The 21,580-nt window shown below is 35.9% G+C and overlaps 1 protein-coding gene across 1 annotated transcript in view; it reads right to left on the bottom strand.

Moving 5' to 3' along the window:
* B3GLCT (beta 3-glucosyltransferase) overlaps positions 1–21,580 on the bottom strand; it is a 70,806-nt gene that overhangs the window by 28,310 nt on the left and 20,916 nt on the right. Inside the window, exons 5-8 of the mRNA XM_081950376.1 lie at positions 16,380–16,456; positions 9,404–9,515; positions 6,505–6,641; positions 3,417–3,480 (exon numbers count right to left, since the gene is read on the bottom strand). Of these exons, the coding sequence (XP_081806502.1) occupies positions 3,417–3,480; positions 6,505–6,641; positions 9,404–9,515; positions 16,380–16,456 (390 nt within the window). The remainder of the gene's footprint in view (positions 1–3,416; positions 3,481–6,504; positions 6,642–9,403; positions 9,516–16,379; positions 16,457–21,580) is intronic.

The following is a 21,580-nucleotide window of genomic DNA, read 5'->3' as shown; positions in this document are numbered from 1 at the left end:
AGGTCAGTCTGGCCCCCACCTTGCTGGCCTTCCAGAAATAAATACAATATATATAATCTAAAATAGTTATATTGTACATGAATTAATTGTGCTCTCTGGTTGACTATGACTTCATTTGTTGTAATGCTTGCATGCTTATTTTTTCCCTCTGTTATTGTTTGGTTTTAATTTTGAAGGCCACCCAAAGTCACATATGTAAGATGCGTGGAGAAATGAAGGAAGGAAGGAAGTTTTTTCAAACTAGAGAGTCAGTATCTCATTCCTTTATTTGCAAATGTGCCCTTTTACTAATTTTACCATATGTATTACTAAGTTACCTCATAAAACAGCACATACGCTCAGTGAATATTGTTTATTCCCAAGTGGAGAAGATGACAACACAAATTAAAAATAAGTTTAGTCAGGACTGACAAGAACAGATGGCAGGGAGGGTTACAAAGGGCAGAGTTGTGTTCGTTTCTCTGTAGATACTTTTAACATTCAAATACATTTGGCAAACAATCAAATAATTAAAGTAAGAGACTTACTTTAAAATCATGTTTATACTGAAAGTGGAATGATTTACTATTTCTTAATGTAATATAAAACATGCAGCATTTTAGAAAATAATTAACGATTCAATGCAACTTGACATTGGTGAAGAATTGGATTAGGTTATAATGCAGTAGGAGCCTGCCATTTCAGATTATTTTCAGAAACACTTCCTTTTAAAAAAAGGCTCTGAAAAGAATAATTTTAAAGATATCCATAATATCTTTGGCATGTGCCAGGAAAAATATGAATATAATAAAAATATGGATTGTAATTAAAATACTAAAAATAATTATATTCTATCCAAGGTAATAGAGCACTGAACATAAATGAGGAAATCAAGAAAAATGTGACTTGAGGCATCAAATACTTTTCAATGCTTTATATTGAGTCAGAGTGAATCACAATTCTTTTTACTTTAATAACGCTATTATTACCATAAAGTGTGACAATAAAAGGAAGAACAGTTAGTAATGTTTGAACATATATCTCATGAATAAATTCAGCTTGGTTTTGGTGAGGAAAAAATATTTTTTAATGGCTCTTACAAACTTCTATAATCTCTACATTGTTAAAGATATAAAACAGGATGTATAAGAAAAAAAAAGAACTAAATGCTGGTAGGCTGTTTTTCAGAAATATTCCTTATTTACAAAGATTGCCTACTTCCCTTCAGGATGGAATTCTCAATGCATAAGAGGCAGTTGTAGAGATTACTGACATTGGAATTACCATTGCTGAACCCTGAACCTTTCTATGCTGAAGTGGATCAGATTGAATTTTTGAGGACGTTTTTGAGGAAAATCAAAGAATCATAAAATGACAGGGATCTTGAAGCTATGACTTTGCTCAACAGAAGAATCAAACCTAAATCATTCATATCATAGGCCCTATATGATATGATATGAAGTCACTTTCGGTTTGCTCGGAGGGTGGTTTTAAGCGCTCCGAAGGCTTCAGGGAAGCCTCCGGACGGTCCCTGAAGCCTCCGGAGGGCCTCCAGGGGGTCGGGGGAGGCTCCTTTCGCCCTCCCCAGGCTCCAATAAAGCCCCTGGAGCCTGGGGAGGGCGAAAAAAGCATGTAAAAATGGGGGGGTTGCGCGTTGCATTATGGGTGCGGCACACCCGCACTCGAACCCCCTGCGCTCCCCCCACTTGTGGCACGCAAGCCAAAAAAGGTTCGCCATCACTGTCATAGGGCTACCTACTCTCTGCCTGAAAATTTGTAGTTATATAAAGACTACCATCTCTCTGGAAATTAATTCACTGTAGATTTAATGTGAATTTTTGCCTAGTATTCAGGTGGAAACTCCCTTCGTATAATTTAAATCCATTATTCCTTATCCTGTCATCTGAAATGAAGGAGAACAGATATTGTCTTTTTGCTTGGGCAGGTAATAGCAGACATAAACAACAATGTAATTTTTATACATTCTTTTACTTGTTTTAATTAGATGTTCTTGACAGGTTCATTTCCTTGAATTTTTTGAGCAGGTGTGAATACTTTTAATATTTAGTTCATCTCCTCCTCCCTTTCATTTGCTTCTGTTCCTTTTGAACCAATTATATCCTTCAGCTTCTGAAATATAATCCTCAGAGACATCCCACTGGGTCTTTCGTACTTTTACTAAATCAGATACATCTTCTTGTATTAACATTTCAAACCCATCTTTTTTATTTCTTATAGATTGAAAACAATAGACAATGAAGATCATGCCTTATTATTTTTTTGCTTTTTTAATTTTAAGGTTGAGTTCTTTAAAAGGGCCTCCATTAGATTAACACTCCCATTTCCTTCTGCACTGCACAAATGGCTTTGGATTCCAACTATAGCCTTCCTGTTGAAGCTCACCAGGGTTTGAGCAAATGCAGTTTTATTAGACTTTATCATCTTATGCCACATTCAAAAGGCAAAATGTGATTTATTACATGCATGAACAGCCATTCAATCCTGGGAAAAGGTGCAACTGCTTATAGTGTTCCTGATAGGAGCAACATGTATTGTATATCCATTTATATACCAAATCATTCTTTGCTTTTCAAATCCATATTTCTGCACAATCCTAGTCGTTAAACTGTATCTCCTGTATCTAAACCAATTCATAAACTGTTCATCAACAGCATTCTTTTCTTTCCCATCCGTTTTGCGTGAACTTGAAAGATGGATGGGAATACCACCTTAGGCTCCTGGTGCTTGATCTTTCTTCCTCATTAGATATTTTAGATACTCCTGGCAATATCATTTGTCCCCACATGAATAAGCAGGGAGAGATAATTGAAAGTTGTTCTGTCCCATCAATAATCTGTGCTCCTAGCAGACAGCACACTTCACGAGTCTACGGATCTTGTTAGTTTCTCACCTGCAGCAGTGAGTTGTCAATTATAGTCATTCATTTGTCTTCTTGCAGATGATATGACATGGTTTCACCTTTGAAAAACTCATGAATAAAGCAGTATGTCGATAAGAGTTACTGAATGGCATCATGCAGAGGACAGGGACTACAAATACACAGTATTCATAATCCCTTTACTTGCTACTTGCAATTATTCTTAGCTAATGTATTTTTAATACAAAATTCTATAAAGAGGGACTGTAAACCTCACCTACTTTTAGACTTGCTTTTGCCTCTAGCACGGATCAATAAACCAATTTATACAGCAAAGATGTGTGGGTCTCCAAGTTAAAAAAAAATATCAGCTATTCTCTTACAATAATGTGATTTTTGGCTGCATAGGATTGCTACCAAAGATGAGATTACTGATACTTTGTTATCTGAATTTTATTATTGTACATAATGAACAAAAATACTAATATAACTTCTTTGTATTGATTGGAACCTGATTATATGAAGTAAATTTTGTTCAAATGAATCAGAAAGGGCTTACCTCATGTTTTAAATCTATTGTAAAATCTGACTTTAAAGGTTCATTCTTCAGTCTCCTTGCAAGCCTAAGCAATAAAAATAATAAAAACATAATATGGATATGTGCAAAAACGTAGAAGTTTTTAAATGAAGTTACCAACCATTACATAGTAATTCTGTAACCCTACCTTAGATGATGGCATATATAGTGTATAATTTCCAAATGTAAAACGGATGAAATATCAATGACTAGTTGATAGAATGTGACCATGGTTAAAAAAAAAAACTGTGATTCATGAAACACAGAATACAATGCTTAGAATAAGATAATGCCTACTCTGTTCCAATAATAGTGGACAACGTCTATTTCTATGCCCTCAGAGCAGCCAAAGTAGCTGCCAAGATGAACCATCCTTGATGAACTATTTTCAGCTTTAATATATGGGCAGTACAGCTGACCAAAACAGCCAGTTTGTTGTAGTGGTTATAAGATCACGCTATAAGCCAGGAGCCTATGAGTTCTAGTCTTGCCTAGGCACAAAGCCAGCTAGGTAACCTTGGACCAGTCACTCTCTCTCATCCTTAGCACAGAGGCAATGGCAAATAATCTTGCCAGGAAAACAGCAGTCAGTCAGTCAGTCGGTCGGGTCGGGTCCGGTCCGGTCCGGTCCGGTCCGGTCCAGTCAGTCAGTCAGTCAGTCTCTCTCTCTCTCTCTCTCTCTCTCTCTCTGAGGTGGGTTGCTCCCGGTTCGGCCCAGATCAGGTGTACCAGTACTAGCGGTGGCGGGAGGCTCCGCCCACCTGCCTGGACACTTCTGCACATGCACAGATACGTCGCAGAGGAGTGCACCTAAACCGGTAGTAAAAAAATTGGCAACCCACCACTGCTCACACACATACAGCTGGCCACCTGAGTTTTTGATTTTTGCCATTAAAAAATAGCAGATTATATGATGGCAGAGATAGTTTTTCTTTCTGAAAAGCAGTGTTGTCAACTAACTTGAAAAATGTAAGCCATAAGAAATTCAGAACCTAAGATTCTTAGTTGTTAATAATATTCCTTTTTCACGTAGGTAGGTAATATTCAAAACCTCAGGTAAATACTTTTGCTGTAAGTCAGCCTTTCCAACCTGGCACTATTTAATTGTTGGACTTCAACTACTAGAATTTCCATTTCATCATGCCCACTAGGAATTTTGAGAATTGCAGTCCCAACATAACTGAAGATAATCTGCAAGCAGGTTAAGCAGAAAAACAGATGAGAACAATTTTACCAAATAATCACAAGGGCCAAAGCTACAGAGTTGGAGAATATGAAACACACTATATTATAAAGCTCAATTTTGTGTCTTTCACTGCAAATATTTAATCTTTCAAACCTGTGAAGCAGGCAGACATGGACCATCTGGGCTTCTGGAAAGACTGTTATTGTAAGTAGCGTGTAACCAAATCTTGAAAACCTGTCTAAGCAATTGTCCTGCTTAGTTTATATGTCTAACAAAATTAAAGCAGGGTTGCTCCTTCTCATATTCCCCAAATCCCTGGCCTGAGGTGTCGCTTTTGCAATAGTTCTTTTTCCTCCTGTTATTAAAATAGTAATATATTAACTAAAATTGTTATATGCAATTTAGTATGAAAAAATATACATTTCATTTTATAGAATTTAAATTTTATATAAAATTATATATCTATTAGTTTAATCTCTGATATGCATTCTTCATCCAATATTTTTTCTCTTTTAACTTTGTACTTTTTATAGTTTTAAAGATTTTTAATAATAATAAATTTGCATATATTGTATTATAACTCTGTTTAAATACCCAGAATCATTTGTTTGTGAGATGGGCAGCCATATAAATTTGATAAATACATTCTATTCTATATGATTTATTTATGTGTGAGCATTTCTTATTAAAGTGTTTGATTAAATTCTTCACTTCAATACTTTGCATTTTATTATGTATCAGATTATTTGAATCATCTTCCATCTTGGATTTTGTACCGAAACAGCCCTGGTTATGAATCCAGCTATAATACTGGGATTTGATATGGAGATGCCTCTGGTTGCCTGACAGAATGCTTCTATTGGAGATAGACTGTAATGTGAGTATAGCAATCTTGCTATGTTGATTTATAGTTGGGCATCAGAGGAAGACTACTATAGAAATTCTGAATTTAACTTCAACCTGTGCTGCCATATTGTAAAGTCCAATAATGTCTATTTTTCTGTTTTTCAACATTTACATGCTGTAATCCTGTCAATATTGTGGTAACATCAGTCTCTAATTCTCTTTGGACCATTTTCCAAAGCAGAGTTGAAGTGTAGCCATCTTTCATTGATTCACATAAAACTACACTGGCATGAAATGTTCTGTTTCTGCTGCCTAATCTTAACTTGCCTCTATTGACTTTGTTCTGAGTCATGCCAAATAGTTTTCTCCTCATTAGGCAGAGGCAATGTATAATAGTAACCTAAGTAATTTGCTGATTGTTTCAGCTTTGCTGCCTTCTCTTTCTCTTTAGCACATCACCAGCCAATAGGAAAGACATTTACCAACCATGATACTTAGCAGAGAAGAGGAAGGTCTGACTGTATGATCACACCCATCATCTCTGGGTTCCATCCTATGTCTAACATTCCATTTTATTGTAACCCAAGTTAAGTGAAATTAAAAACAAACGATGGGTCAATAGTGAAGAGGCAACATTTCAATTTAACATTGCTTTTTCCTTCACTTTTTTGTATGAAGAACAAAAGCTAAGCTACATTTCCCTGTTTTCTTTTCTGATCCAATGGAGCAGAGTATTGATCCTATCATTTCACTTTTATGCTCCTTCAGCTTTCTGCTAAATTAGGCCACAGGGTCAAAGCACTGACAGTTCTGTTGCGCAAGTCATGTAACACCTAAAACACAATTTTACCAGTTCACTGTTTAAGTTTATCAGTTGCTGATCACTTCCATAAACTTATAAAAGATGTAAAATAGTGTGATTGATTGATATATATGGAAAGACTTTTAATGTTTAACAACATCACTTCTCCAAAGCATTTTAAGAACACCAACTATTCAGTAAAACAATTTATAATAAATTACATTGTGCAATCTTACTTTTTAACAAGTGGAATACTAAGTGCCCAGCCAGCAGCAAAATCTGGAAATTTGAAAACTGTAGGGTTTTCTGCAAAGGCATAATGGTGGATAATTGTAGATTCATCATCATGTAATGCTTTGCCTAAAAAAAATTCCTGCGGGAGAACAGAAATATTATTTGAATGTACTTAGTGAATTTAACTTCACTAAGATCCTGAAGATCTATTACATGGTCCACAGAACCTTATAAGACTGTATTTTTCTCTATACACTTATTCGAGTGAACGAACACACGGAGAGTAAAGGCATCCTTAATTGTATAATAAATCATACTAATGCTTCATCTATCAAACTTAAAAATGTAAACCAATTGTGAAGGTTTGGAAACCTGTGATCTCCCAGATATGGGGAAAAAACAGTTCACTGCATCTTTCACCATTTGTTATGTTGATTGGCGGTTCTATTAGTGGTGGCATTTCAGCAAAATTAAAGTCTAGGTTTGCATAGGCAAAATTGGCTGGCAGACAAAACTAACTTTTAACCAGTGGTCGGTTTCAAAATTTTTAGAACCTCTTCTATAGGTGTGGCCTGATTTGTGGGAATGGCTTGCCGGCCATATAACCGGGTGGGAGTGGCTTGCCAGCCATGTGACCAAGTGGGAGTGGCTTGGCAGTCATATGACTGGGTGGGCGTGGCCAACTTGTAAAATATGGTGAAACTCACTTAACGACACTCTTGCTTAGCAACCAAAATGTTGGCTCAGAAACTCTGGCATTTGAAGCATGCAAGTCTTAAAGCTGTCAAGTTACAAGACCTTTGCACCCCTAACCCTTTAGAAAAAAAAAACCCAGGGGTGTTCAAACTTGACAACTTTAAGACTTGTGGACTGCAACTCCCAGAATTCCTCCTCCAGAAATGTTGGCTCAGGAACTCTGGCATTGAAATGTGCGTCTTAAAGCTGTCAAGTGACCCTTGCACCTCTAACCCTTTAGAAAAAAAAAACCCCAGGGATGTTCAAACTTGACAGCTTTAAGACTTTAGATAGGACTCTTAGAGGCGGGCGGGGTGATTGGTGAGCCAGCCAATCAGTGAACGGCGGACGGGGCAAGTGTGGTGTGGACGGGCGGGGGGAGGGAGCTGGAACCAGTTCTAAACGGCATGGTAGATTTATGGAACCTCTTCTATAGAAGAGTAAGAACTGGCAGGAACCCACCCCTGCTTTTAACCAAGATAACAAATAAGTCTTTGCTTACTTGATATATTCATACATCAAATAATTTTTTTAAAAAATGCTTTGATGAATAAGTCACATGGACTTGTTTGTGGAAAAACAGATGGTTCCAACATCATTCTAAACCTAAAACAAAGGATAAGCTTAACAGCTTATATGTGAGTCAGACCATGCTGCAAGAGTAGGTGAAGAAACAGTATATGCTAACTGCTATCTAATTTACAGAAAGCTAGTCAAAGTTTTTTTAAAAAAATATTCACCCCAGCTCACCAATCATCCCAAAAATACCTGCTTTGGGATAGCAGAAAAACAGGAACAAAAAAAAAGTCAGGTAAGAAAAAAAATCTGTTAAAAGATTTTCCTCAATCCAATTGCTGAATTTCTCAAGATAGTACTTTTCTCTTTTTTAAATATGTCCTCTGAATGCTTATTACATTATCCCCCTCTCCCCAAGAAAAACTAATTTCACTCAACAATATTCTTTATGAGGACAGAAAATCTCAACTTAGAGCAGGGGTCGGCAACTTTAAATACTCAAAGAGCCACAAAGGTCGTCACCGGAAGCCCCCTATTCAATTCTGGAGCTGACCGGAAGTCCGGTTCCCCCACCATAGAATTTCCTCCTAGTGCAGCATCCTTTTTCCTCCACCTATCTAACTGAAAGCCCTATCAATTGTGGAGCCGACCGGTGACAGGGAGCCACAGCAGAGGGATGAAAGAGCCACATGCAGCTCCAGAGCCGCAGGTTGCTGACCCCTGATTTAGAGTCACAGACACAAATTCTATTGTGTGTTTCTTCCACTTGTACTGGGTTTAGGGCTCATTTTTTCTAAATCACATGTGTCAAACTTGCAGTGTCACATTGTCGTCACGTGATGTTTCGTGACTTTTTTCCCATTGTGGAGCTGGGGTGGGCGTGGCCTGTGCATGACACATCCAGCCTGTGGGCCGCCAGTTTGACACCCATGTTCTAAATGAAATATGTTTATTATGCTATGCATATTCCTAGCCTTCAGCTAGTTGCAAACTAAGTAACACTATATGAATAAGTGTGAACTACACTGCTAATTAATAAGTGTTAACTTTATGGAAGAATATTTCCATGACCAAATGTAATTTTATCCATAGATAAGAAACCACTCAGAAATAATACTTTTACACATGTGCAAGATTTCCGAACATCTCAGTTCCTTATTAATAGAAACTGAACTAAGGTGAGAAGCTTAACTAGTGTTCTTAAAATTATTCCTATCAGTATGTTGTTGATATATTTACACATGTAATAATTATTATTTTAGAATATCTTGTACTTTTTTTTACTAGTAGATGTAAAATAACCTTAACTTTCTATATCTCAGCTTTTTCTAAACACTTTAAAAAAATTCTATGCAATAATAGTTTCGATATTTTATAATGACTAGATCTTGATAATTGAGATTTAATTCTTACCATATTGATACAAAACTGTAATTGTAATATAATGCAACTGTCAGTATATAATTTATTATCATTAATTACACTGGTCTAGGTTTTAGACATGTTGCATGTTAAATAAGAAGAAAACTGTGCTTTCTCATCTATTAGAGTCATAGCTTTATCAAAGTGCACATTAATTCAGTTTTTGATTCCTCACATTATAGTAGTTTTGAGTCAAACAATAAGAAATCATTTTTTTTAAAAAATCACCTTAGATTTGTCATATCCTCTAAGCGTTTTCAGTAGTTTTACAATCTGTATTCTTGTATCCTCTTCACAGAAAAAAATCCATGAGGAGTTTTTGCTGTATGAAACAGAAAACCTGAAAGAAAAAAAAGTGTTTTATTTATTGTAAACATGGTTTAGAAAGAATTCTGTGATTCAAGTATTTTTGCTGATATTAGGAAATATTTATATTGATAATCTTGCTCAATTGTGGACATAATATTATTTATTAAAAACCAAATCAATATTGAGTCTTGTTGATTTACAGTAAAAAAGGACTACCGCTGTATGCAATGTTAAAATATCTATGGTAAAAGTAAGTAATTTAAAGTAATGAAATTTACATAAATGCAAGGACAAAATATAAAAGTGACATTGATAAATACATAAAATTAATCATCAAGGTCAAATGAAATAATGGTAATAAATTGATATAAACAATTCAAAGTGAAATAGAGTAAAATGGCAATAATGAAGAATTCACCAAATGCTCTTCAAAAAAGTTCATTTCTGTAGCTTCATGGATGTTAAAAAGATTACTGCTTTGTCCGAACTATACATGGATATATAAACCCATTGTAAAAAAATATATATTTCTACCGCTAATGCTATTTTCACCCATTTTAGGGCAAATTATATTGATTGTTTGACATATGTATCTGAACAGCCCAAATGCCATCTCCCACAAAGGAATTGTGTTGCTGACTGTTGTCCAAGTGACAACAGTATTTCCTTGTAAATAAGTAGAGATGGTCAAAGTTATATGAGGCAGCCATGGAATCAACTGTTCAACATTTTTATCAGTAAAGTTGCATGAAGGAAATTTATAAGAGCTGCAGATGATACAAATCTTCAAGGAGTGGCCCACCAGTTTAGATGAAACAGGAAAGATTTGAAAGGATCTAAATGGGCTTGAGGGCTCAGCAAAATTGAATAGAATGGGATTCAACAGGGAAAAATGTAAAACGCTGCACCTGAATAAGAAAAATATAAGGCAAAATATAGGTTGCGGGGCAAAAACTTGCCAACAGCACAAGTGAAACAGATAAGTAGATCTTTATTGAACAAAAATGAAATGTGACCCAGTAATGTGATGCAGCTGCTAAAAAGCCCTATCAATAACAATTGCAAATGTTATTTTGGGTGCATTAACAGAAGCAAAAAGCCTAAATCACTAGAAATAAGTGTTTCCTTCTACTTTCCTCCATCCCCATTTGGAGTATTTTGCCCAGTTCCGAGCACCAGTTTAAAAAACACAACAATTGGAGTGAGTTCAGAGGATTCCCTCTCCCAGATGATGGGGGAATGGAGTCTGAAAATGAAGTCCTATGAGAAAGTGTTAAAGGATCTAGATATGATTAGCCCCCAAAATATGACTCACGAGAAATATGACAGTAGTTTCCAAATATCTGAAGAGTTATCACAGAGAAAAGTGGACCTTAGTTTTTAACCTATAAAACTGAACATTACAACAAGAACTGACAGAACAGCTAGCCCATGGATGAGAGAGTAATGAGAAACAAGAGTTATTGGAGATATTCAACAGCAAAGGAATACAGTAATGTGTCCTACAGAAGAAACAGCCTCTCAATCTCTGGAGGGTGACAGTCCTGAAAAACAGAGGGGATGTGCTGCTATCAGTAAAAGGATAAGAAAGTCATAATAATTGTTTATTATAGGACCTGTCTGATTGAGTGACTTATGTGTTAATGTCTAGGAGCATGGATTAGGCAAATGATGGAGAAGCTACCAAAACTTTCATAGTTCACAGAAGATTATTAGAAAGGGGAAACATAATATTCTAGCACAATAGCTAGTTACAGAAATAGTGTAATGGGATACCAACTTTCTATGTGTCCACTGATGAAATAAACAACTTACGTTTGTTTGGAGTTCCTTATAATTTCTACAGCACTTCCAGCACTCCATTCTGTTTCAATTCATGTACTATAGACCAGATGTTTATGTATGTATGTATGTATGTATGTATGTATGTATGTATGTATGTATGTATGTATGTGTGTTACAACCCCCTGGTATGCCCAAATATGGGAGGGAGCTCACTACTCCCCCTTTCTGTCCCTCGGCTCATTACAGAGGACCATCCAGGCAGAAAACCATATTTTTATTTTTAATGTTGCCTTTTTGTATTTGTGTTTTATTTGTGCTGATAAATAAATAAAGGGAGACTAGTATAGATCTATTTCAAGCTATTTAGCTCTCATCAGTTAGCCATACCATTACTGGGAATCAAACCAGGGCTGTATTGCATATTAGGCGGAAGTAATTGCCACTAAGCCACAGGCTCTCTTCCTTATCAGCTAGGCCAGGGAAATAGGTATGTATTTGTGTTACAACCCCTGGTATGCCCAAATATGGGAGGGAGCTCACTACTCCCCCTTTCTGTCCTTCAGCTCATTACAGAGGACCATCCAGGCAGAAAACCATATTTTTATTCTAAAAAGGCAACATATATATGCTGGTCTTGTTGTATTTGGGTCTTTTCCCATGTAAGATTGAGATTGTCTTGGCAACATTTCGGCAAGGTCTCACTCGCCATCTTCAGGCTGGGTTTTGGGCTTAAAGTGTGATCAGAGCTGCCGTCTTTCTATAAATCTTGGTGGTGGGAGGGGGGGTGGAGTGCTGGCTTTGTTTCAGTAAGTGGAATGATTGGTTGTGTGATTGTATCATGATTGGTAGATTGGTGCTGGCTGTGTGTCCGTTGTTGTTTCGTGTTGTAACGGCCTGGGTGGTGGGTGGGGCTCGTTTGTTGACTAGGTCTGGTTTCCAGATGTCTAGTAGGCGGGAGGCATCATCGCATTTATTCATGTTGTGGGGGTGTTTCTCTGTTTCGATAGCTTCCATAATTATTCTCTTGTTGAAGTGTTCCGTTTTGGAGATACACAAAGAAGGAACACGACTCAGACCCATAGTCAGCTCCATAGGCTTTCCTCTACAGAATCTTGCCAAATTCCTCGCCAAACAACTCCAACCCTACGCAGAATCCCTCTTCACCCAAGTGCCTATAAAAGCAGCTTTGACAGCTATAAAGAACAAACCCAAACTCTGGCTTAGATATGTTGATGAGACTTTCGTGATTTGGCCACAGAGGAAAGAAAAACTGGACAACTTCCTCACACATCTCAACAGCCTACACCCCAAAATACAATTCATTATTAAAATGGAAGCAAACAACCAACTTCCCTTTCTGGACGTCCTAATCTACAAAAAACCCAATGGCTCCCTCAGACACACCATCTACCGGAAAAAAACACACACCAACTGCTACTTAAATGCACAATCCCATCACCACCCTGCACAGATCAACTCTGTAGCCAAGACCCTCATCTCCAGAACCAAACGCCTAGCCGACAAAAGCCACCTGAAAACTGAATTACACACTCTCACAAACGTATTAATCTCCAACGGATTCCAAAGAAAAACAATTACCAACCTAATCCAAAGGGAGACTCCCCCCCCAAAACCCGAGACACAGAACAGGACAACGGCATCCAGCTAGAAAATCAAGGAGTCTACGAAATACCATGCAAAATCTGCCCTGCAACATACATAGGACAAACGAACAGGAGAATAAATGCAAGCATCACAGAACACAAGAACGCAGTAAGAAAAAAAGAAAAAACTTCCTCCCTTTTCCAGCACCTTAAAGCTACAGGACATGAAATTAATTTTGAAGGAACCAGGTTAATCTCCAAAACTGAACACTTCAACAAGAGAATAATTATGTAAGCTATTGATCTATACTAGTCTCCCTTTATTTATTTATCAGTACAAATACAACACAAATATATATATATATATATATATATATATATATATATATATATATATATATATATATATATATATGTGTGTGTGTGTGTGTGTGTGTGTGTGTGTGGTGTGTGTGTGTGTGTGTGTGTTACAGCCCCTGGTATGCCCAAATATGGGAGGGAGCTCACTACTCCCCCTTTCTGTCCTTCGGCTCATTACAGAAGACCATGCAGGCAGAAAACCATATTTTTATTTTTAATGTTGCCTTTTTATATTTGTGTTTCACATTTGTGTTATCAGCACAAATACAACACAAACACACACACATGTATGTATGTATGTATGTATGTATGTATGTATGTATATATCAGTGGTGGGTTTCAAATTTTTTTAGAACCTCTTCTGTAGGAGTGGCCTGCTTTGTGGGAGTGGCTTGCCAGCCCTAACCCTTTAGGAAAAAAACCCCAGGGGTGTTCAAACTTGACAGTTTTAAGATTTGTGGACGTCAACTCCCAGAATTCCTCCTCTCGCTCTTCATCTTGATGATGTGCGGACGGGCAGGGGGAGGGAGCTGGAACCGGTTCTAAACGGCACTGTAGATTTGTGGAACCTCTTCTATAGAAGAAGTTAGAACTGGCAGGAACCCACCCCTCGTATGTATGTATGTGTGTGTGTGTGTGTATATGTATGTATGTATGTATGTATGTATGTATGTATGTATGTAAGTAATTGAGGATATATGCGGTCAAAGAACTTAATGTTCCTTAATATTCTGTATACTGTAGAAATAAATGATACTGTAGAAATAAATAATTGATACCTTAGAAATAAATAATTATTAAACTTATTATGTTCAATGACTCAAATGAAAATTCAAAGATAACATTTTCTTACAAAGTGTATGTTCTTCATTTTCTATATTCTAATGCTCTAATGTTTCTGTATTCTAAGCTTAGTACATATGATTTAATAAGTGTGGTATAACTGAGAACACTGGGATGATTTTCATTAGAGCACAGGAACTCACGAATGCAGCTTGTTCAAAATGAACAGAATTTATAGAAAAGGAGGCAAAATTCCACTAAATATTGAAAATACTGCACAGAGATCCAAGGGAATGAACTTGGCATTACTTAAACAATGTAAACCAAAATAAGCAGAGGAATAATAACAGATGTTGTTGATGTCTCCTGCCAATCACAAAATCAAGAAAAAATGTTGATGATGTATTCTAAACCAAACTGCTGATCTTTCAAAGAACCAAGAGATTTTAGAACTTAGAATTTCTTAGAATTTAGAACTTAGAATTACCTGACATCCACTGAGAGACACTGCCAGGGATGATTCTTCCAGGAAATGTAGGAGCTGTCTTGCTCATTGCTTTTTCCCTCAAAAGGTGAAGAAAGGTATAATGGGATCTGCTATTCTTGACTTGATCCTACCAAATAGGAGAGATTTAGTTGATGAATTGAAAATAGTAGGAACATTGGAAGAATTCTGGACATTAAGGGAAAGTAAAACTAAATGTAAGCAAACATGTATCTTAGTCTTCAAGAAGAGGATTTTAATAAATTCAGAGTAATGATCAATAAGTTCAGATACTAGAAGATGCAAATGGGAAAATAAATTCAAGATTGGTAAGAGTATTTAAAAATGAAATGCCAAAAGTACTACTGAAAATAATTTCAATGAGGCAAAAGAGAAACTACACTAGAAGAAGCTACACAAAAAACTTAATAAGGATCTGAAAATAAAATAAAAAGAATATACATAGGTGGAAAATCATCACAAAAAAGCATATACAGATAGTCTGGTATTGTACAAATTGTATCAGGAAAGCTAAAGTTCGGAACAAGAATGAGATTAATGAAGGATAGTAAGACCATTAAGCGGCTTTTCAGTTACATTCTATATTTTAATGGAATAGTGTTTCAACTGTTCAGAGTGAAAATGGTAAAAGGTATAGCAAAGAACAAGTGTAACTACTATTTTGGTTCAGTGTCCTCTGAAGTGCATTCTGTCAGGAGACTGTGAAGAGTTGACTAAAGGGCAGGATTTACCTGAAAGCTGACAGAAAACAAGGCATAGAACAACTGACCCTGAATGTGTTTAAATCTCCAGAGCCTAATGGACTACATCTTAGGTGACTGAAGGAATTTCTATCCATTATCTTTGAGAAAGTGGAAAGAACCAGGTAGCTAGAGGAGGTAAATGGTTTCCTGCCTTTTTCTAAAGTTGAAATAGAATAATGGATACCTGGGAAAATTATAGAGCAGATGACAAAGGGACCATTTGTAAACATCTCAAAACACCATTTATTAGTTGCCAGAAGTTAATAAGGAAGTAATCACACTAATATTATTTCCCTTTATCAAGTCGGTAATTTCTTTAGTTTAGTAAATCATGGGAATACTATGGGTATAATATAATTTAACTTTCAGCAAAGCATTTGATAAAGTATCTTGTAACATTCTATAAAGGTGGGATGAAGTCCATTGGAAGAAGCCACAGTTGGCTTGAAAGAATGCTCACTGACAAAGACTGTACAAAGATTGCTCACTGACAGCCTTTCATTAAACTAGGGTCAGGTATGATTATAGTTAATTGCAAGTTGAAAAGGCAAAATCAATACAGTGGAAGTATAATTTACATTAACAGAAACCAAGTTTGACATTACCAGAAGAAACAATTCTGTTCTCTTCTTCACTGGCCAAGCTGCACTTTCAGAGCCTTATTCATTACTGGGCAACACATTTGAAAAAGATGCAGAAAAAATATAGAACATGAAAAGAAGATCTGCAAGGACGATCAAAGTTCTGGAATTAAGTCTTACCAGCAGGGACTGAGGGAAGTGGGCATATTCACAACTGAGAAAAGAAAACTGAAAAGGGATCTTTGAGTGTCTGAAAAATTGTCACATGAAAAGCCAAGACCTGTTTTTTATCAACATAGATGCAGGGCACAGACTAATGCTCTTTTTACAGTATAAGGCAGTTTCTAAAAAATTCTTAATGGTATGTCTGACATGGAACCAATTTTCAAAGGAGAGAGTTTTCCTTTGCTGGATGTTTTCAAGTGGAGACTGATTCATGAACTCAGCAGTGGGATGAAAATTAACAGCCGAAATAATCCCTTCCAACTCCAAGAGCCTGTAGTTTACAATGTCATACCTTGTTTTTACACTTACTCGTGCATTAATGGTAAAATAGTCCATGCCCCTTCATGTCTGTCCATCTGATGAGTAAGCAGAACGATAGGCATTTCCTTTTAAGAAAACACATTTCATGAACCACAGAGCAATGAACACCTCTAACAGAGTTAAAAATGGAATACTTTATTTCATATTTCCCATAAATTAAACATTCCTATTCATAAATATCAAAATTATTTTAAACACAAGAGTATTTTCTAAGGAGTAGTCATAAGTATTAAGATTAGCTATTCAAGCAAATAGATTCATATAGGAACCTTATTGAAAATAAATGTTACATTCTGATCCACTGATATTTAGAATACTGGCATTGATCAGAGGTGGGTTGCTGCCCGGCGTTACTGCCGGTCCGTTTTGCTCGTGCGTTGCTTGCACATGCAGAGTTGCCTATAAATTGTTCTGCGCATGCGCAGAACATTATAAAATGACTAAAAAACATGGTGGCAACAGCATGGGTGACCTGGGAACCGGTTTGGAGGTGTGGCGGACCTGCTGTCCCTACTGGTTCGGCGACCCAGTCATAATTTCCACTACTGGTTCACTCAAACCAGTGTGAACCGGTAGCAACCCACCTCTGCAAAGTATGCATAGAATCCTGAAGGTAAATGAAATGCAAATATCAGGTATAAAAGTTGTACAAGCATATTTCAGCTGCTAATCCCAAAGGATATGCCTCAGCATTTCTGAGATCTGTGGAAAAGCAACTGAGCTGCAATTCTACCTTTATTAAATTCCTTAAACTTGATTATTCTTTTAATATACAATGGAATGCACAGGCAAAATGCTGTTTTTGAACACTTAGTAAACCTAGAAATAAAAGGCTCAAAAACAATAAAAATTAAGTGAAAGACATTTTACCATAGATCTGAAAAGAAGAATACCTATGGATTTTTATTGTTTTGCAAAAACTGAATGAGCAGATACTATTAGGATTATATATCCCAATCCCACTATAAATGCATTAGAACATTTATTTAGCTTAAAAAACCTATTTGTAGGCAACCCTACCTACCTAAGACATGTATATTCTCTTAGTATCAGATGCATCTCCAGGTTTGATTAATGCAATTTGAATATATTGATTGGCACTAAAAGACACTGGGCAGTTTCAATAGTCAGCCTAGGAGTTACATTCTGACCTGAGATTGAGAGTGTGAATCATATTTTAAATACAATGTTTTATTTTGTTTTTAAAAAAATCAACATATTGATTTTTGATACTCATTTTTGAGTAGAGTATATTTTTAGCAATAGTATAAAAGCTATTATTATAGAAAAGTTATTTTGTGAACCTAACTATATGTATGTCCATGCTATACATTACTGAGATCCATGATTATTTTAATAAAACGAAGTGCTATTTTCAGAATTGTATCTTGTATATTACTACTTTTAATAAAAAATATATTTACTGCTTATTTTATATTTACAATAATACAATAATATATTTACATGATAGAGAACATGCAGATAACTGACTGAACAGATTTTAAATAAAGGACAGTTTTTTTCTTGTTCTTCCCTTTCACATTCATGGCTATACAAGAATCAACTATGAGAGTATATTGCAAATGTCTGACTCTTATCAATTTTATATCCACCCCATTCATCATTTTTATAAGTTTATTCCAGCCAATTTCTCTAGTGATTTATGAGTTTGCTCCTTCCCTCCTCCCCCCAAAAGCAGGGGAAGACTGTATAAAAATTTGCACATTCTCCTGCAGCTTTTATTCATACTTTTTAAAAACAATTTTGTGTCAAGCAATTAGCTAGGGTTTACTTTATCATTACATATATATTTTATGAATGTCCTTTTTTTAATACAATAGAGAGTTATAAATAGGGATATAAAAGAAATCTATCAAACATTTTATAAGGGTAGATTTGGAGGATCTTTCAGAAGAGATTGCAGTATAGAACAGATTGTAATGAATAAAACCATCTCTAGAGATTCAAACTGAAAAATCAATTTTAGATACTGTAGAATTTGCTATTTTTCAAGGTCATAATATTTCTAATTTTGCACAAATGCCAAATTACAGTCCTTTTGAAGGCTAATTAAAAAGGATGGCAGCTTAACTGCAAGCAGTTACACCATCAACAATTTACATCGATATGAGTTGTAAAAGGCAATAAAAAGTTGCCATACTCCAAATAGATTCCTGGAATTTTGCAGCATAACACTTATATCTCTTAAATTACAAGAACTATGCCTATGTAGGTACTTCCTAATGACAGTCATTTAACCATTAAAAGCTCTCAGCTGAACAGCTGTTTATCCTACTTACGGAAGGTATCTTGTTGTTTGGAGATGTATCTGCATAATACTGTTTATTACTGTATTTCATTCTAGGAATGAAATATATCTAAGCCAGTGTTTTCCAAACTTGGCAGTTTTAAGATGTTGCCTTCTATATCTTCAATTCTCAGAATTCTTCAGTCCTGCTGTCTGGAGAATTCTGGGACTGCTCATCCTAAAGTTGCCAAGTTTGAAAAATGCTGATCTCAACCTTTTTTCTTAGTTGTCAAAAATTTGATCATTTCAGGAAGATTGCTTTAATTTATCTCATTTGCAAAAATGCCATTGGTCTAATATTTTATCAGCCACCTATTTGGTAGAATGAAAATATAATGGAATATTATTCCTTATCCGAGAAGTTGAAGGTTATATGGTCTATTTTCTTAGCGATCTTGGCAAAAAACATGTAGGAAAAAATGTGTTTTATTTCCAGGAATATCAGTGGCAAGAAATCTTTGGGCCATGTTGAGAGGTAAATTGAGTTTTGCTAATGTAATTTATGAATATTTCACTCCGTGGAAAAATTCTATTGTGGTGAAATTCATTGGCTTATTGGAAAGTTTGGGTAGAAGCTGGAATCATTTCTTTAATTCAACTACTGTGTAATCACTATTTTAAGGTTTTTTTCCCTGACTTCAATTCCTATTTCATCTTCACAATACACAACATTGGAGGTATGTTCAGCTTAATCATGTTCTAATATTCCATTATATTTTCAATATGGACCAGATGCTCTGGCTCATCAAAGGCACCTAAATTGTTTTCTTACTTGAAATCCATGACAAAAATAAAATATGTAACATATCTCTATCAAAAGCTCAAGAATATTTTTAAAGTGGATATTTCTGGGATATTACCAACACGGACTAAAGTCCTGGATTTTTTGATAAAGCTACATCAATGGCTTCAAGTACTACTTAAAAAGTTAAAATTTATAGGTACACTGCAAATATAGGAAAATTGTATTGGGGGTGTACTGGCATTCCCAAATAATGCATCTGAAAGGATGGACACCAGATGTCTTATGCTGGAGGTGTAAATCAAAGACTCACTGACCCATATGTTATGGGCATGTGATCATTTGGTATTTTAGGGGGAATAGAACTTTAATGTATATAAGGAAATTGATGAGAAAAAAAAAGTTTAATTCTTAAAAGATGTTAATGCATATATACCAACCTTTGGAATTTGACTTAAGAATTGCAGTTGTATCTTGCAATGAGGGGTGTGGGCAAAACTAATTATACTAAGAAAATGGAAAAGTGATATATCTGAGATGATCAGTTATGATTGCTAGGGATGTATGATTTATCAGTTTTGGAAAAGGCAAGATTCTCTACTAATAAAAAATGGTGCAATATGTGTACTGCAGTATGGCAGAGATTTTGTGATATCTTTCAATAATATCTTCTGTTGTTCATATTATAGTAGTAAATTCATTGGTAAGCCTTACTGTTCACCAATGTTTAGTATAAGATAGATAGATTTTTCCTTTTTTTCCTCTGTTTACATTTTTAATTTGAACTTTTAACGTTTTCTTTCTTCCTTAAGGTTAAGTATTGTTGTGCTAAAAATATTATGATTTTTTTAAAAAAATAACACAATTATATGAAAATCAAATACATATAATATTTCAAATATAATTATACTAGACCAGGGGTGTCCAAACTTGGGAACTTTAAGACTTGTGGACTTCAACTCCCAGAATTCCCCAGCCAGCTGGCTGGGGAATTCTGGGAGTTGAAGTCCACAAGTCTTAAAGTTCCCAAGTTTGGACACCCCTGCACTAGACAAACACCTTACAATAACAAGGTACAACAGTAAAAAGTCCCAACTCAAAGGCCTTCAGAAATTGGCACATTTTAATGATCTTCCAAAATCAATATTGGTCAGAAAATGCAATCACATTTCCAGGATGCTATTTCACAGAAGAGACAACAATTGAAAAGGATTTCTTCATTGAGTCTTGATGATGACATTCCCTAACAGTAGAAAATAAAAGAGAGCCTGCACTTCCAAATTTTATTGGAAGGTAAGAAGTCCAAAAGATACCAAGACCTCCAGTCTTGTAAGGCTCTAAAGGTGACAACTAGCACCTCGAACTAAACCCAAAGCTAACAGTGCAGCTGTCAAAATAGTGAGATGAAATGAACAAATTGATAAGTTCCTGTGACCCTTACAACAGGGGTTCACTACCGGTTTGCTGAGGGTGCGTTTTGCGCGCATACGCAGTTAAAAGAAAATTGAACTTCCTCATTGAAAACAAGGAAAGGAGCAAGAAAAACAGCTGAGGAGCAGCATCTGCAGCCCCTGATCAGCTGGGCTTCAGAAGCAGAAATAAAGATTTGTATAACGCAGGGGCGGGTGGGCCCACTTTCACAGAAACAAAGAACTGGTTCACTCTTGGCTTGAAGTCAGAGCTACCAGTTCAGGCGAACTGGTCCGAACCGTAGAATACCACCTCTGCCCTATAACCATTCTAATCTGGACCAATTGTGGCTTATAAAAGGGGTTGTTATTGGTGCACAAAATGGAGATGTTTCCTCTTAGCTAACCGCCACTTGCTCATCAAACTAGTGTGAGTTAAAGAATCAACCAGATTGTGACTTCACAGATGCTTCACTAGTAACACATATTCATGTACCAAGAGAAATTGCATGCAAATGTAATAAAAATATGATCCTGCAGATCATGTTTTAAAATTTATCCATGACACTATAAACCATGTTTTATTATGCATTATGGACAAACATTGTGGCCTTGTGCCCTTCTCTGCTCCTTGTCCCATCCATCTTTTTTGGTATTGATGAAGAAGTACTCGTCTGCATTTAGCTAGAATTCATTATCTTTCACAGTATTTTTACTTGTTGTTCTCCAA

This window comes from Natrix helvetica, assembly GCF_964273705.1.
Source record: "Natrix helvetica genome assembly, chromosome: 4".
NCBI lineage: Eukaryota > Metazoa > Chordata > Lepidosauria > Squamata > Natricidae > Natrix > Natrix helvetica.
This window is presented reverse-complemented; position numbering and strand designations above follow the sequence as displayed.